The following is a 19109-nucleotide window of genomic DNA, read 5'->3' on the forward strand; positions in this document are numbered from 1 at the left end:
TCACCTCATCTGTCTCCTGAGAAATCTCTATGTGGGACAAGAAGCTACAGTTAGAACTGGATATGGAACAACTGATTGGTTCAAAATTGGGAAAGGAGTACGACAAGGTTGTATATTGTCTCCCTGCTTAATTAACTTATATGCAGAATTCACCATGCGAAAGGCTGGATTAGATGAATCCCAAACCGGAATTAAGATTGCCGGAAGAAATATCAACAACCTCAGATATGCTGATGACACAACCTTGATGGCAGAAAGTGAGGAGGAATTAAAGAACCTTTTAATGAGGGTGAAAGAGGAGAGCGCAAAATATGGTCTGAAGCTCAACATCAAAAAAACCAAGATCATGGCCACTGGTCCCATCACCTCCTGGCAAATAGAAGGGGAAGAAATGGAGGCAGTGAGAGATTTTACTTTCTTGGGCTCCTTGATCACTGCAGATGGTGACAGCAGTCACGAAATTAAAAGACGCCTGCTTCTTGGGAGAAAAGCAATGACAAACCTAGACAGCATCTTAAAAAGCAGAGACATCACCTTGCCGACAAAGGTCCGTATAGTTAAAGCTATGGTTTTCCCAGTAGTGATGTATGGAAGTGAGAGCTGGACCATAAAGAAGGCTGATCGCCGGAGAATTGATGCTTTTGAATTATGGTGCTGGAGGAGACTCTTGAGAGTCCCATGGACTGCAAGAAGATCAAACCTATCCATTCTTAAGGAAATCAGCCCTGAGTGCTCCCTGGAAGGACAGATCGTGAAGCTGAGGCTCCAATACTTTGGCCACCTCATGAGAAGAGAAGAATCCTTGGAAAAGACCCTGATGTTGGGAAAGATTGAGGGCACTAGGAGAAGGGGACGACAGAGGACAAGATGGTTGGACAGTGTTCTCGAAGCTATGAACATGAGTTTGACCAAACTGCGGGAGGCAGTGCAAGACAGGGGTGCCTGGCATGCTATGGTCCATGGGGTCACGAAGAGTCGGACACGACTAAACGACTAAACAACAACAACAAAGTATTGGGTGTGCACACCCATCCGCTTCATGTATTATCATACTCTGTGCAAACACATGTGATAATGTGTGACCAGGGTACAGAGTTTTCAATATTTGCCATTTCTTTATTCTACTTTACAACTCTGTCAATGAAGATCAAACTGTGTCCCCTGGAATGCAGGAGATATCACCCAGACAACAAGGTTGTTGTTGTGTTGTTTAGTCGTTTAGTCGTGTCCGACTCTTCGTGACCCCATGGACCAGAGCACGCCAGGCACTCCTGTCTTGCACTGCCTCCCGCAGTTTGGTCAAAGGTCTACAAGGTAGACCTTTCCAAATAATGTGCATTGTATTTCTTCCCCCCCCCCCCAGGCTTTTGCATAGCTGAGTCAGTAGTTCCTTGGAATGCTGCCCCCCCCACTTTGTTTCTATAGTTTGGTGAGCCCTCAAAATTGATTCCCAGTAATTCCCACTTTGTGCCACAATCTGGGTAATAGCTGAGGAATCCCCTTATCTCAGTCGCTGAGCTTGGTTAGGAGCAGGTTTAGCCCCCACAGACTGGTGCCCCCTTTTAAGTGAATGGGGAAGGTACATCACTCTATTTAAGGGGTGCTATTTTGATGAAAATGTTCTACTCTGGGGTGGCCTAAATCTTACTAGATGGGAATCTCTCAGTAGACTGTCATGCGACTCTTAGCAAATAGCACTCTAGCTTCTAGGGGTCTTTGCCATTTTCAGTCCCTCCTCTCACCTCCAGAGTCATGGATGAGGGTATAACAGCATCAAAAATGAATATCCCTTGTATGTTAGAAGAAAGATAACTGACATCCAGAATTGCAGAGATAATAATGGAAACAAGTTTACAAACTTTACCCTTCTGTTTCAGTAAGCTGTGCTATTTTTTGCTTTAGTCCTTTTGTCACCCTGCATTTTTCCTTTACAAAGCAATGTTTGAATCCTGATTACACCAGAACTGGCCTTTGATATTGGAAAACTGACTTCCTATGTATATGTTAAATCACCTCATCAGGGATACAATATTTAAATGAGTAGCTGCTCTTTGGCACTTGGAGCAAACTTGGCAGTGATGTGCCCAGTAATTTCAGAGATCTATGCACCATAGTACAAAACATTCACACAAAATTATCTGATTTCAGGGTGATATAACTCCATGGCAATATTAGCGAAATGTTCTTATTTAGCCCATTATATTGTGGCAGACACATTCTCCGCCCCCAGCACCAAGCAGAGTTTGGGTTGCTCAGCTTTTCTTAAGACCAAGCCACTAATTATGTTAGTATTTATAATAGCTATTTCTTTTTTACACTTAACATTGATTTCTTGCTTTGTAGAAAGAACGAGCGAGAACTACAAAGAATTGGAGAGTGTATAGGTGTAAGTTTCTGTGGGAATAAAATTGTGGATCATAACTTTTAGTACCTAACCTAATAATCATACAGTAAATCAGAAACCAACCAGCAGACATGCAGCTTTCCTGTGTGAATACTGTTCTTTGTTCTCTGTAAAAAGCAGCTATTACATTTCTCTTTAGAACAGCTGGTGGAAAATAGAGAACAAATAGCACATTCAAAATAATTTTTTAAGCGTTGTCTTCATAAGTTTGTGATGTAAAGGAAGATAAGGGAACGAAATAACCTTGAAAAAGCATTTGAAACAGTTAAACTGCTGTGTGAAAAATAAAAGTACTTCTACCTGCAGCTGGTTAGTGTCAAACTATCCCTCTTATTATTACTAATTAGCTAGGGCAACATCTGACACTAAATGTTTCATAGTGATGGACCTCAAGACAGACTATCCCATAACTAAAAAAAAATCCTTGATGAATGTCTGTTCAATCTTTTATTGAAAAACATCCAATAAAAGCAAAAGCAGTTCCTTAATTGTTCCCCCAGTGAGGGGGGGGGGACAGGACACCTGTTCGATTCAAGGAGTCCTCACAGAAGAACCAGTGTGGAATAATGTCCCCCCCTGTGAGAGAGGGAGGGCAGGATCCACACTGGGGCCAGAATTTAGAGGGAAAGAAAATTGAGACAGGGCTGGAAAGTGGAAATACAACTGGATGGTTTTGTGCATCAATTTTTAAAGAATTGGGGAGAGAGCAGGGGAAGATTAAGGAAGAATGGTGGTTAGGATGGGATAGAGTGGGAGTGGGGTGAGGGGTATTAAGGAATGCAAATTTTATTGATGGATTTGAATGGTCCAAAACTGGAACGATTTATGGAACTCGCTGAAACATCTGGGAGACCCTGAGTCCAGGGGAAGGGGGGTTGTATTAATTTTAAGTGTTAAATGCTATTATGATATAAGAATCTCTATTGGAATTTATGGGAAATCTTCGGTAATAAAATTTAGGCTAAAGGGAGAAATAGAAGATTGAAGGATGGGAAATAAAATTTTGATTGGGATTAATTGATTAATTATTAGTGGAATATAGTTGATGTTTTTAGAATAGAATAATTGAAAGATAATGATAAAAGGTATCAGATAGAATTAAGATATAAGATGGAAACTGCTTAAATGGAATTCTAAAATGGACCCAGTGAGAGGGGAATCTAGGAAGTCAACAATGTTAAGTAAAATGTAACACATGATGTTTTTATTTTTATTTTTTGGTTTTATTTTTGGTTTTTTTACTATTATTATTTGGGGGGGGTTGGGGGTTTTGCAATGTTTTCGTATTTTGGCAAGATTGGAAAACGAATAAAAATTATTTGAAAAGGGGAAAAGAGCAGTTCCTTAATATTCTAAGGCACCACCATTTATTGAAACCTTGCAAAATTAATATATTTGTGAGAGGAGTTGCATGTGTTTTTTTTCATGATGCACCCTATGTGAAACTGTGGTCATGTTAAATAAAGCTGCATGCTGTCATTTCGTGGTTGGCAAATTGTCCTGGAAATGATGGAGCATGTCTATAATCAGGGCTATGTGAACTCCATGATTCCATAATCCATATCACAATACACATGCAGAATTTGGTACTGGGCGCGGGATTCGACATCCTGAAACTTAAAACCTTTCCTTCTAAAGGTTTGTAGCTCCTAAAACACTGAAATGATGTCTGCAAGTGTGTGGTCACACGTAGGACCTTAGGAGTCAGAAGGCAGAAGGGCTGCAAATGCCCTTGCATAGTTGTTTTGCCTTTCCCAGGACCAGCAAAAAACAACATATATGAGACAACATTAAGCAGAAGTTGTTCAATCCACATAATTTTAGTACAGGTTGCAGAATTCAGCTTGTCAGAGTCCAGAGTCCAGGTTGCTTTCATGTATCTCTTTTAAGTAGATACAGCCTTAATAAGCAATAGGTAGCATAAGTGCATGTTTCAGCTAGATTTTGTTGGGAGAGTTTTGTTTTCTTTCAAATGTTTCCATCCACTGGTGTCACAAAAGGAAGATTTGAATAAATATTATTTTAAAAAACAAAAACAAAAGGAAGATTGGTTTACTTTATTAGAACTGTTTGAAATTATGGGGTCTGAATAATTTAGACTATTGCATTGAGTCAAGAAGACTCAATGGCCAAGGTGACTACGGATTAATCCAATGACCTTTTATGCTCCATATGCAACCATCTCCTCCATATAAATAAGTATATTGATGTGAATAATGGGCATTAGTCTGCCAAAGCCAAGTGCTTACCATCAATATATGGTATTTTGCAGTCCAGTTCAGGTAGACTATAAACTAAGCTTATTTTTATGAATGGAGAAGAATGTAGGGTAGCTTCAGGTTGAGTGGCAACTTCTCGCCCTGTACAGTGTCTGCAGTACCTCTTCATGTGACTCGTGGGCTTCCCTTTGTCATCCTATGCCTGAGACTGTCTGAAGGGGGCTGGGAAGGCAAAGGGACGTTCAACTGTCATCACCAGCATCTTCTCTGACCATTGCACCTTCATCAAATGCATTGGATGCTCATTGACTGATGTCCTGATCTTCCTTTCACAATATCTTCATTATTTGATGCATTTCTGTACCCTCGCCTGGGCCCTGGGTGTGTGGTGTGGATCTGAATCCAGACAATGAACTAATAACAGACAGGCAGAGAGATTATGTGACCTATCAGCAACAGGATCATGCAGCTTTAAAGATCCTCCTCTCCCGTTGGCTAAGCTGATAAACTTCAGCTACTGAGGGACTCACTGCTACACCCAGAACCTCACCTTGCTGTCCCACCAGAGTTACTCCTGGGGTCATGAGTTTCCTTTTGGAACTGGCTGTGTATGGGGTGTCATTCTGATAATACATTTACAGAGTATTTTAAAGGTAGCCGTGCCACAGAAAATATAATGCATTTGCTGATCTGGGGGGAAAGTCATAGAATCATAGAGTTGGAAGAGACCACAAGGGCCATCCAGTCCAACCCCCTGCCAAGCAGGAAACACCATCAAAGCATTCTTGACAGATGGCTGTCAAGCCTCTGCTTAAAGAACTCCAAAGAAGGAGACTCCACCACACTCCTTGGCAGCAAATTCCACTGTCAAACAGCTCTCACTGTCGGGAAGTTCTTCCTAATGTTTAGGTGGAATCTTCTTTCTTGTAGCTTGAATCCATTGCTCTGTGTCCACTTCTCTGGAGCAGCAGAAAACAACCTTTCTCCCTCCTCTATATGACATCCTTTTATATATTTGAACATGGCTATCATATCACCCCTTAACCTTCTCTTCTCCAGGCTACCATGCTGCTCTTTGATTCTAGTCATATCAACCCCCCCCCCAATAGCTCCCCTTGCTCAGAACCACTGGGATTGGGGCCACACCTGCTCTCCCCAGCTCCTCTCTTCACAGACTAATCTTACACCCCTTAATTAAAACAAAAACAAAAAACACCAAATTTAAAAGCACAACAGCAGGTAAAAACCATTTAAAACAATTAGGACAATAAATCAGCAACAGAAACCCCTAAACAATACTCCAACCCAAGGGTCTGTTCAGCAGCCTTCGCTTTTGTAGCTGCAGTGAGTCAGGAACCCTCCCTACCAGGCAGGTGGAAAAGGCCAGCAAGGCAGGGAGCAGTTCCCCCAGGACTCACAGCCAAGATGGTCCAAGTTTTAAAACTGCCTAATTGAAATCAGCTTATTCCTGAATCTTTTGGCCCATTGCCTATAGTCCCAGACCACTTAAGTCCAACTCAAGCTCCAGCAAGCAGTCAGCCAATCCTTAAAAGTAAGCTTGATTTTTAAAATAATATTTCTGGGCCATTTCATCCCATTCTACAGAGCATCTCAGAACCTGAGCCTCTTTGAGGCATCTCCCACTCATTCCTGATTTAATAATACACAGCTGCAGAGAGGTCTAGCAAAAATGGGCAGGCTTTACAGTGTCATTCATAGGATATTTTTAGTTTTAGCGTCTGTCTTAGGGTTTTTCTCCAGTAACATAATAGAGGACCATGGTTTGTCACAATGTTTGCTTCAGGGCAAAAATTGGGAATCCAGAGGATGGAGATTCCTTCCCTTCAGCATTCTGATTCATGATAGAAGCAGGCCTAGGACTTTTGTGATATCTGCTGCCTTAAGCTGGTGCTAGGGAGCAGCTGGAAAGTGTTTGGCTGTCTCCCTTTTTGCATGGCATGCAATTGTGTAACTGTGACAGGCTTCACTTCATCTAACTGTGGGAACAACTCTTCATTAAGAAAAACAAAATGCACACAAACACACCTGCAAACTCGTTGGTGACTACTTTGTCACTCTGAGGGCTACCCAGGGAGCCAAGCTGCCAGGTGTCCCTGCGGCAGAAGCCCTGCAAATGCTGCTGTCAACATTGCAATTACTGTAATGTGCCCTGCAGAAGTGCAGGCTGAATACCTGGGAGCTGAAGCATATCAAGAAACAGGAGCCTCAGGACAAGATTTAATTGCAAATGACTTTTGGATGGAGGAAGGGAAGCATCCTGGTCTCAGCACTATACAAATTACTGGATAAGGCTCCTAATACAATGCATGCAAAAGCAATCTCTACAGAAATTCACAGAGGCAAATAAGTGGAACTAAAAGTCAGAAGGGTCTGTAATAACAGATCAAGAAAAATACTATTTGGGAAAGAAGACCACTGCATCCACAGTGAGGTTCTATGTTCCTCACGTCAAGTGGCATTTTGGAAATAATAGAATACTGTATGTGAATAAAGAGAAGCTATTACTATGGAAGGTTTTTGTATAAGAGGCAAACATTTCGGTTCGCCTTCAGAATTTCATGTTTCTGAATAATTGTCTTTCTTACATATTTGAAAAGACATGCAGCAATAAAACTGCTAGCACATTGGCAAAGCTAAGCAGGCATGGGCTGCCCTAACTTAGCAGGCCCAGTCCTTCTGAAGTGTCTAGAAACCAGGACGCCTTCTCCAGGGGACCACCTGGGTCCTCATACCTATAGTAACTTTTACATACATTGTACTTAATATATTAATATTTAAGATGGTGCAGATAATTTTGTTGTTCCATATGAAAACTGAGTCCCTAAATATCAAATCTCCTTAATTTAAGAAAAAACAGTCATCAAAGTTGTAGTGAAATTCTAAATACACATGATGAAACACACAAGTCTGCTGCTGAAAGGATCTTCCCCATCCGGATCTTTCCATTGTCCACTCTGTTGCAACAGTGGTTGCCCAGTGGCAGCCAAGAGAGCGGCAGGGGAAGGAGTAGGGAAAATGCATGACATTATTTTTCACAGAGATGCTGTTTGGGGATGTGGCCGAATTCCACCCAAGTGACTGTGGAGGAATTCATTTTACCGTCCTTTGCAACGTCTCCTCCACAGCAGGTAATCTGGAGTGTAATACAGATGGATAGGATGGTCACATAATGCTACTTTGTCTTAATTGTGTGGTCCATCATTTCAGTTGGTTTCCGTTTCCTGTATTTTCTTTGATTTGCTGGCTTTGTTTTTGTTTTGTTTGTTTGTTTGTTTCTCTACAGGGATTGGGCAAGGTGTCCCAGTGGTGGCTCTTATTGTGGAAGGAGGACCCAACGTAATTTCTATCGTCCTTGAATATTTACGTGACACGCCTCCAGTTCCTGTTGTAGTTTGTGATGGCAGCGGGCGGGCCTCTGACATCCTGGCATTTGGTCACAAGTACTCCGAAGACGGAGGGTGAGTCACTTGCCAGAATACTTTCTTAAGATAAATCCTTCTTTGGAATCATTTGCATTTTGATGTTGATTTATTTCAGTAAGAGCAGAAGTATTAATTGGGGATAAACATTATAGCTGATGGTTAATGGGCAATACCGCCCATTCACATAACCCATAATTACACAATCACTTCAGTGAAGACGTCAATATCATGCATGCATCTACCGGTATTTTCTTCTGCCTGACTGGAGGTTTAACTGTAGCTGGCAGGTTAAAACTACTGCTTGACGCAAGACCATTTTCACACAAAAAGTCATCCTTTTATATTTTTTTTATATAATACTTCTTGCTGACCATATAGTATACACATGTTGCTTTTCTAGTTCTGCTAACTGGGTTATTATTGGTATCTGAAGAAGTGTGCATGCACACGAAAGCTCATACCAAAATATAAACTTAGTTGGTCTTTAAGGTGCTACTGAAGGAATTTTTTTATTTTGCTTCGACTCAGACCAACACGGCTACCTACCTGTAACTGGGTTATTAAGGATTGCTGATATTCTTGTAGGTCAGCTGGCTCCATTATTGCCCCACACTACTGCTCTGTGGAGCCAAATGCAATAACATCTTTCTCTAAATACTGCATTTTTGCGTGTGGGTGTTTCTCTTCCTACTGTTCAAGGTGTTGCAATGAGATATATCCAGTTCCGTAATTAAGATGGCCAAAGGCCAAACCTTTGCTCTAGAAACACTAAAGAGATGTCCTGCAGAGTTATAATCCCCTGAGACCTGTGGTGACTGTGGTGCAGAAACTCCCAGCTAGGATTATTGCCGGCAGGCGTTGGATGCTATGCTTTCAGTGAACAAAAAATAGTATAATATATTGTGCACCAGTCCATGAAGTTCTCCTTCTGTTCTTCCTTCTCAATCTAATAGTTTTGCTCTATTCATTAGCCAGGTCCATCTTCATTGTCATCTCCTTCATGAAAATGCCCACAGGTGTCCACAATGCATGCCTACCTTTGCAATGACACAAAAAGCAAATGAAACCTTTGTTTGTCTAGAATGATAATAAAACGAGGCTTTTAGGCACAGATTCTTGAAAATATTTTTTTTCTCAGAGCTAGCCATTTACTTTCCAGTTGTGCTTTTCCACTTTATTTGAACATCTCCTATAATTCCATCTATGTCCATTCAAGAAAATGTTTGCATCACTTAACACATCCTTGTAGATGTTGAATCACCTGCCTGAAATCAAAACACTATTTTAGCTGTAAACAGTATAAAATGTAAAAATAAGTACTGGGACAGAATGTTGTGAAAGTTTTACAAAGTATGTTTTAATTCTTAATTCATTTCATTTGTGGAGGAAATGAATCCACGTTGCTGCTTTAGTGAATGTATTAACCAGGAAGTATCTCTTAATTACTAAAAAACCGTAAAACCACACCAGAAATAAATAAGGGGCCATCATCCCCAGTCACTCATCCCCTAAGGCACAGACAAATAAATATTTTTTATTTTATTTTATTTTAAATATTTCTGTCTGTTGACAGACAGACAGCTGCAACTCTACAGGTTCAAGGATCCTCAAGAATATCTCTCCAAGACAAACCATATTTTCTAGTTGTTAGGCACTGGTCTGTCCTGAGCCTGTCCTGTTCACAGCTCAGATAGTTGCATCTCTGCTTAGAATCAATAGTATCAAGCTGTTTGTTTCAGTCCCTTAATTGCCTCCTTGCAGGAAGACACAAAGGTACTAACTTAATACATGAATGAGAATGGAGCATGGTTTCTAGGGAAATGTCTTTGAGGGGATGATTGATGAGATGGTGTTTGAGGATGAAACCAGAGCTACCGTACTTCATGGTTTGTATCTTTGTTGCTTCCACTCTGGTCCCTGCCTTGGCCCTTTCCCTACCTTTAGTGCCCTGTATTATCCAACCAAAATAATCACAGCCACCTACCCTCTAACACAGGCATCCCCAAACTGTGGCCCTCCAGATGTTTTGGCCTACAACTCCCATGATCCCTAGCTAACAGGACCAGTAGTCGGGGAAGATGGGAATTGTAGTCCAAAACATCTGGAGGGCCGGAGTTTGGGGATGCCTGCTCTAACATATGGGACCCAGGTGGCGCTGTGGTTAAACCACTGAGCCTAGGGCTTGCTGATCAGAAGGTCGGCGGTTCGAATCCCTGTGACAGGGTGAGCTCCCGTTGCTTGGTCCCAGCTCCTGCCAACCTAGCAGTTCGAAAGCACGTCAAAATGCAAGTAGATAAATAGGAACCGCTACAGCGGGAAGGTAAACGGCGTTTCCATGTGCTGCTCTGGTTTGCCAGAAGCGGCTTTGTCATGCTGGCCACATGACCTGGAAGCTATACGCCGGCTCCCTCGGCCAATAATGCGAGATGAGCGCGCAACCCCAGAGTTGGTCACGACTGGACCTGATGGTCAGGGGTCCCTTTACCTTGCTCTAACATATAGGGCCAGCCATAGCCTTTTCACCCCCTGAACAGGCTGTCACTCCAACTTTGTGTTGGGAGATGCATTCCCCGTGTGCAGTCAGTCATAGGTTTGTTGTCTGTCATATGACTGTATGTGTTTTCATTCCACAGAGTGGATGTGACGTAGGCAGGAAGTTTGTCTTACTGTCTTCCTAAGTGGGACTGTTGTTCCTTTGTTCTTTCTCTTTGCTGTGTGATGCTAGAGAGAGAAGGAGCCATGATGAAGAGCTCCATGTGTTATGTGTAAATAAACTAGTTTAGCCAAATGCTGTGCTACTGAGTCTGTTACGCAACTGCACAAACCTCTGTGTATCTGTGAAGTGTGCTGGTGTTTGTCTGACACCAGTCGCTGTGATGTTTGGGCTGGAGAATGCTTATAAAGCTCCCGAACGATCTCCCAGGAGGGAGGGAACATGCCAGTCAGATATGCGTCTCTGCCAAGGTCCTGCTCACGAGTAGGCCCTCTCCTGGACAATTGCTGACACTTTTCACATATGCATGCTCATCTAGTTGGCTTCTTCCTGGGATGTGGAAGTGCTTCCAAGAATACCAGACGTGCACAAAATCCATAAGCAAAGTCAAGTGTATAACCATAACTTAAAGGGCAAAGATTCATTTCTGCAATACAAGAAATACAAGAGGACTTCTTGGTATTGCCATTCTAAAAAGTCACCTATTTAGGCAAGCTTTCCCCTGAACGGAGCATCTGGTTTTATTGTTTTAATGATTTTTAACTGTTTTAATTGCTATGCTTTCTGGTTATTTGCTTTATTGTATATTTTAATTAAATATCTTTTAATGACCCTGTGGATTTGTTATTGTGTATTTTAATTATGCATTCATTTTATAGTTGTAGCCATATTGGTGTGTGGGTGTATCAATCGCACATATGCATATATACCGGTATGCACATTATGCTTTAAAAATTTACCTACAAACACTATGAGCATTGTATACACCCCCCACCTTCTCTCTCAAGATTTAGGATCCTGAAAACTGTCCATGTTCTTTACACTGCTGTTTATTTACGCATCTCACTATCATGGTTACTGAGAGAAGAGTAGGAATGAACCATCAGCCAGAAGCAGGTTGCCTAGTGATCAGAATGGTGGTCAGTGGCCTCTTTTCCTCCGGCTGCTGTATCCTAACCTCATGCTCCTGTTCCTCTTCTGGTGGTGGAGCAGGCCTACAATGGCCCCAATCTGTCTCAGGTCGCTGACACTGCAGGGACTGGCCCCAGCTAATGGAAGAGCCACTTGTCTTGTGCTTAGAAAGCACACGTCCAATAAGTTTTCCCCTGGGCCCTTTCCTTTGGAGAAAACCCAAATTGCTGTTTGCTATGATTGAGCACAAAAGAGCAGTTTTCCCTGGGGGAAGCAGTGGGACCAGAGGAAGTGTGGATAAGCCACATATGTGTGTTCATGCACCTGAGTGTATACACACATGCATATGTTTGAGAGAAGAGAAATGTGAATCCACAATTGAGCATTTTCAACTGGATTTGTGATCAATTTCAGTGTTTCATGCCTGATCAAAGGGATTTTCCCACACACCTAATTTTCCATGAATATTATCAATGGGTCTTCCAAGCATTGTCCCTTTTAACCATTAGACACACTTCACTTCTCTAAAATCTCTATGCTTTTCTTCCCATTCATTGCTGTGTGCCATTCCAGTCCTTGTCAGAGATCAAAGCTCTTTGAAGGACCTGAATCTTGGATGTGGAATAATGGCACACAACATTTTTTAAAAATAATGTGGATATGCATAACTTCCAGCAATTTGGTTCCATTGACACAAAGTTTTAAATGTCGTGAGAGGAAGAGCTCTGTGTGTATGTGTAAGGACACCAGAAATGTAATATGGATGATTGGCTTCCCAAATTGACCAGACGAAATCTCAGGCAGTTGTACATATTATAAAACAGATTTATTAAAACATTTATTGCAATAAATGGTGGCAGTGAGAATGAGTTTCTCATTCTGCCCAACCCATGGGCATACACAGAGTGCTTTTATAACAAAACTTCCCTACCCCCATGTAAATTACAAAGCTTATACAGGATGTGCTCTTGTGGTTTATGCTAGACAGGATGGAACAAAGGAACAAAATGTGGTTTAGCTAGAGTTTCTTAGAAGTGCTGTGTGTGGTTAGATCTTTGTGCAAAATGTTGTTCTTGCGCTGACACAGAGATAGAGAGAATTCTACTGGCTGCATAAAATGGATTCCCTCTGGTTACTTGGGGCCTGTGCGGCCTGACCAGGATTATTCTGGCCCTGGTCATTGCCACCCTATATATGCACAGTTTAATTTCAAAAAATGTGTCTTCACTGCTTTCTTCTAATCTTGTTGCAATATTTCCTTTTGCACACATGATGGTACCAAAGGGACAAAGGAAACCCACAGTTATATAGTTATTTTCAGAGCATCCAATTCTACCTCTGAGGCTTTCTAAAGAAAAGTTCATGTGGTGACTTTAAAGGATTGCTATGGAGGTGCAAATAAATAGCAGCAGGATGGAGAGACAAGGGGAAAGCATATGAAATAGTGTTGTGTTGTGTGTGTGTGTGTGTGTGTGTGTGTGTTTTGTATTTCCAAACCTCATCAGGAAAAACTACTGTGAATAGAATCACAGAACTGGGAGTTGCTACTGCTTTTCTAGTATATGGTGTATATATAAGTGAGTATATAATTGCAACAGAACTTGAGGCAGGCTGATAAGAACAGGGAAACTGCTCTTGTTTTCTGACACTTACTTTGAAAAGTATAAATCTGTGGTTGGAAGGGACAGCACATGGAAGAATCCCGACCAAGCCTATGAAGAGGCGTGTAGTGGTGATAGGGGATTCCCTACTGAGGGGTACAGAAGCAGTGATCTGTGGGCCTGACAAGAAGTCTCGAGAGGTGTGCTGTTTCCCTGGGGCCAAGATCAAAGATGTAACAGAACGGCTGCAAGGAATCATAAAACCCACCGACAAATACCCCTTCCTTTTGGTCCATGTGGGAACCAATGACACTGCAAGCCATAGCCTTCAGAAGATCAAAAGTGATTATGAGGCTCTGGGCAGCTACTTAGAATTTCACAAGCAGAACTTATCCCAGCATTTGGTGCTAAGTAGGGGGTGTTTTTTTCTAAGAGAGGGGTGGTGAGGGAGGGGTGGTGAAGAGAAAGAGATGCAGACAATTCTGCAAAACTGCAAACTTTGGCCCCTTTTGGCTCTGGCTTTACCCCCCCCCCCCCCAAAGAAGTCCAACTACTGGCCAACTAGGTCAGTGTTATCTACACGGAGTGGCTCTCCAAGGTTTCAGACAGGGGTGTCTACCACCCCTGCCTGAAAATGCCAGGGATTAAATCTGAGAACTTTTGGAAATCACTCTCTGTGCACTAGTCAAGCCAAAGGAAAGCTATAGTAATGCTTGTTGTGAGACAAGTCTGAACAAGCAGGGAAGCATGAAATGATACTGATCCTTCTCCCAACAATTATCTATATCTATATCTACATCTATCCATATAATATCTGTGTTAGCAAGAGTGTTGTTTGGGTGAAAGCAACCAAGAATTGGTGAATTGGCCAGTGTGGTGTAGTGGTTAGAGAGTCAGAGCAGGGTTCAGATCTCCACTTGGCCATGAAACTCACTGGATGACCTTGGGCCAGTCGCTGCCTCTCAGCCTAACCTACCTCACAAGGTTGCTGTGGAGATTAAATGAAGAAGCGAATATGAACACCGCATTGATCTTATTGAGGAAAAATGTGAAATATAAATGCTATAAAATATAAATTCAATAAACCAAAGAAGCTTAGAGAAACTGAAATTGATAGATTCACCCATTCCTGTTTGGAACCTTGGATATTTCAGTCTGGCTAGAATGAATTAAAGTCAGTCCCTCTGTCTGTCTGTCTGTCTGTCTGTCTGTCTGTCTGTGGCGGTAGGGGCAGCAATGAGACATGTGGCATCTAGGTTGACCCTGAGAGAAATACCTATAGAGGTAGACTTAACAAAGAGACTTAACAAATTGATAAGGCTCCCCTTGTTAGCAAACATGGTTGTGTGTGAAATACAAAGAAATATTTCTGTTTGGTCGAATTGCATGCACCTCTGCAGACAGTTCATGTGAGTTAAGTGGGAGGCCAATCTCGCCAACTTGCACCGTTGGGGCAGCGGAGGAAGGTCAGGGGAAAGGCTCCCAAACTATACTGCAGGATCGCCTTCCTTAAAGCTAGGTTCAATGTTTTTCCAACTAATGTGCTGAGACATAGATTTACTAAGGGCCAAGTCTCTTCAATGTGTGCTTGCGAAATGAAATCAACTGAATCTTTACACCATGTTATGTTTATCTGCCCTATGTACAGTTCGGCTCGTGCTAGTATATTAAACTCCATAATCCAGCCTATGGCTGATAATCCAGTTGACCTTCAGCTAGCCTGGGTTCTTCAAGATGTGGACCCTTATATCACTCTACAGGTTGCTAAATTCCTAACAGCCGTCCTCTCGTACAAGAGACGGAATGGAATGTTAGCTGATTATTGATAGTTATAAGAATTTTTTTTTTAATGACATCAGATATTGATTTTAGTTAGGCGCCTAAATTTTTAATCTTAATCTTAAACCTTCAAGATATGTTTTTTGAATTGTTAATATTTGTCCTCGTGAGCTGTGAATTGTGTTATATTATCTGTGGTTTGTATGAGTCTGTGGTTTTTATTTGATTTGTTTTGTTGTGTTGTGTTTTATGATGGGCGTACAGCCGAATAAACATATTTGATTACTGCAGGATCCAAACCAGTATCAGTAATTGTAGCATGAGGCTGGATCCACAGTGAAAGGAAAATGTTTAAAAGTCATCACAAAAGTAGTATGGCTACATGAATATTTCTAAGCAGTACCTTATTTTATGGGTATGTCTTAAAATATGAGAAACAGGGTAGGTATTAGTTTTTCCCATCGGTTCGAATCCCCATGACGGGGTGAGCTCCCGTTGCTCAGTCCCTGCTCCTGCCAACCCAGCAATTCGAAAGCACCTCAAAGTGCAAGTAGATAAATAGGTACCGCTCCAAGCGGGAAGGTAAACGGCGTTTCCGTGCGCTGCTCTGGTTCTCCAGAAACGGCTTAGTCATGCTGGCCACATGACCCGGAAGCTGTACGCTGGCTCCCTTGGCCAATAACGCGAGATGAGCGCCGCAACCCCAGAGTCGGCCACGACTTGACCTAATGGTCAGGGGTCCCTTTACCTATATTCTTTCCACTGCTTTTGTACACATTATAATTTTAATGCTGCAAAGGTATATGTCTTGAATAGCATAATAAGCGAAATAAGGGTACATTATCCCTTTTAGCCAATATGCAGAGTAAATGGACTTTTTGATGGACTTTTAAGGTTATATCCTCAGTGTCCTGTTGTAGCATTATATAATTAGAATGGCCACCTACACATTGGCCAAAAAAGATGAACTCCATCACCCCAAAAAGAGAGGACAAACATGGATACAGCTGCATTATCTAGCTCTCCAGACACTGCAGTGACATTCGCTCAGTCACTGATTTTGCCTAAATGCTTCCATACCACTAACATGGATGGCATGGGGGGGGGGTGTTGAATTTTTGTTGTGTTTCAAACAAGTAGATTGCAAAACCCTTTAAATGGATTGCTCCTAAAATTTGGAGGAGCATAAATAGATTTCAGTATGTTGATCTTTGACCTAAATTACTTGAGAACTTACACAAAGTGTTCTTCATTATTGTTTAATGGCATAGTGTAAAGGGGCAAAAGAGAAATGGAGATGGAAGGGGGAAGCCCCCATGGATGAGGCTCAGTGGGTCTCGTCCTTGCCTGGAAGTTCTTTCTGGCAGGCAGGGGGTGCAGCCTCCCAGAAAGTAGTGCTTGGTCTTTTAGCTGACAGCAGAGACCAGTTTGTGCTTTAGTTATGTACGGTTTGTTTTTAAAGGAACATAAGGCTTTCCCTCAATCTGTTTCTGCTTACAATTATTTCTGCCTCAATGAACCACCAAGAAATTGCACTTGAAAATACCAAGTCTTGCCAGTGGCCTAGAAGCGTCACAATATAAACTGAGTTTATTTCATGAAGGCAAAAAGCTAAGTGGCAGGTCACAAAGCAAATTATGCAAATGGCCTGCTTGCAAAAGAGCAGCCCGTCTCTACCTCTAACCATTATGATTTTTCCTAGAGGATTTGCCAATTTCTCTAAAGGATACCTTTGGTGGGGGTGTAAAATTTCCGAAACAGAACCTTAGTATCAGGTTAAAGAAACTTGGCGAAATAAATATTACTTTGAAGAATTCTGCACTACATGTTTGGGGGACATGCTCCATCACTGGGATATTGCCTGATTTCAAAATATGTGCCTGCCTCTCTCTCTCTCTCTCTCTCTCTCTCTCTCTCTCTCTCTCTCTCTCTCTCTCTCTCTCTCTCTCTCACACACACACACACACACACACACGGGGCGGGGGGGGGAGACTCTTACATAATTCCAGGCCCGTGGTTAACTGCTTCATATTTCTCACTTTCCACACATGATGGAGGTTCTGGGGCAGTGTTACAGTGTCATTCTTTCCTTGGAGAAAGGGCACTGGAGACTTACGATTTATAATATCTGGTTCTATAAAAGACGTCAGGTTGTGCTGAAGATCGGAGTGACGGCATGCAGGTGACATCAGGATGTTTGAGGAGCCAGGGGCGAAGAAGAAGAAGAAGAAGAAGAAGAAGAAGAAGAAGAAGAAGAAGAAGAAGAAGAAGAAGAAGAAGAAGAAGAAGAAGAAGAAGGAGAAGGAGAAGGAGAAGGAGAAGGAGAAGGAGAAGGAGAAGGAGGAGGAGGAGGAGGAGGAGGAGGAGGAGGAGGAGGAGGAGGAGGAGGAGGAGGAGGAGGAGGAGGAGGAGGAGGAGGAGGAGGAGTTTGGATTTGATATCCCACTTTATCACTACCTGAAGGAGTCTCAAAGTGACTAACATTCACCTTTCCCTTCCTCCCCCACAACAAACACTCTGTGAGGTGAGTCAGGCTGAGAGACTTCAGAGAAGGTCACCCAGCAGCTGCATGTGGAGGAGCGGAGACACGAACCCGGTTCCCCAGAATACAAGTCTACCGCTCTTAACCACCACCAACACGTTGGCAGCATGGCTTCTCTGTTGGTGGCTCGTGTTCAGCCTCCTCTTCCTCCTGGTGCTTTGCCCATCTTTCCCTTATGCGGCAGGAGCGGGAGGAAGCTGCTTGCCAGGCAATCCATGCCATGCTTGGTTCCATGCTCAGCCTCCTCCACCTCCTGATCATTTGGAACATTAGGGGCCACCCCAAAAAATAATATTGGGGGCCCCAAAAGGGCTGAGCCCCTAGCAGTTGTCACCCCTGATTTCTATCAAGGATTCATCCACACTTCTGCTTGAGGTTTGAGTGGTTTTCCGCTTGACCAGAGCTTTCTAGGCCTGGATCTGAGCTGTTTCCCCCTGGCCCTGCTCTTTTCTCAGGGAAAACCCACTCTTCAGCTTTCATTTGGAACAGAGTAGTCTGTGGAACACCCTATCACCATTTGCTCCAATTGAGGGCTAAAAAGCGCTTTTCCTGGGCAGAACAAGAGGAAATGTGGAGAAGCCCACAGGCTCAGTGAGCAGGAAGTTGGCCAATGCCACTTGCAAAGCAGCTTCAGGCCCAACTTCAATGGGGCTTGAAATTTCTTCAGCTACCAAACTTATCTTTTCCTTATCACCCCAGATTGTAAACTGCTACATACCTGTGCTGTTCTGCCCAGTTGGGGGCCCTTTAAACCCAGTCAGGATTCAGCTTTTTGGATAACAGGTCTGCAGCGTGGCGCTACCCAACATGCTCCCTCCCACCTCCGGCAATGGAGTGGCGGCACAATTCCTTCTTTTTATTGACCACTCTGCATTCCCACTCCATGGCACGTAAAACATTTTCTTTTTTAACTTGAAAATATAGCATGCTACCTTTTGAAGGTTCCCTTTGCACATATCACCTAATTTGGTAAAATTAGTCCAATCTAGTTTATTCAATTAACTACACCTGTGATTTCTATGAGACTAGGCACAGTGGCTGCAATAGGAATTAAGACACCAGCATAGCCTTTTCCTCTGCTGCTTGCTGACCCAAAATAAAGACATGGGTCCCACAAATCTATTCTTAGCTCATGAATGTCTGGTGATTTTTTAACCCCTCTGCAAAAGGCTACACTCAGCAAGAAATGGAGGTGTGCTATTCACATGGTGAACAACTGCAGTTTTGCTGCAGGTAAAACAGCTGTACTTTTCATCACTTTAAACCCATGGTTTTAAAATTGCTTACCCTTAGGGTCCACATCAATTGTCTGCTGAGAAACAGCTGAATTTGCAGGAGGACCCTGGCCAGGTCAGATACAGCTAGGTGACTCACTGTGAAAATTGAGAATGTGTCCTAGAATGACCCTGACTCTCCCTCTTGGCTGTGTATTTCAAGGCAGGTTTGGTAATACAGGTAGACAAGCTTTCTTCCAGGGAACCTGGCCCGCCATTATT

General features: G+C 42.6%; 1 protein-coding gene across 1 annotated transcript in view; it reads left to right on the forward strand.

The window, feature by feature from the left end:
* The window catches only part of TRPM3 (transient receptor potential cation channel subfamily M member 3), a 335637-nt gene that overhangs the window by 211920 nt on the left and 104608 nt on the right, over positions 1–19109 (forward strand). The window contains exon 7 of the mRNA XM_035100060.3: positions 7928–8102. Coding sequence (XP_034955951.3) covers positions 7928–8102 — 175 coding nt within the window. The remainder of the gene's footprint in view (positions 1–7927; positions 8103–19109) is intronic.

The sequence above is a fragment of the Zootoca vivipara genome, chromosome 10 (assembly GCF_965207765.1).
Source record: "Zootoca vivipara chromosome 10, rZooViv2.hap1.1, whole genome shotgun sequence".
NCBI classification, from domain to species: domain Eukaryota; kingdom Metazoa; phylum Chordata; class Lepidosauria; order Squamata; family Lacertidae; genus Zootoca; species Zootoca vivipara.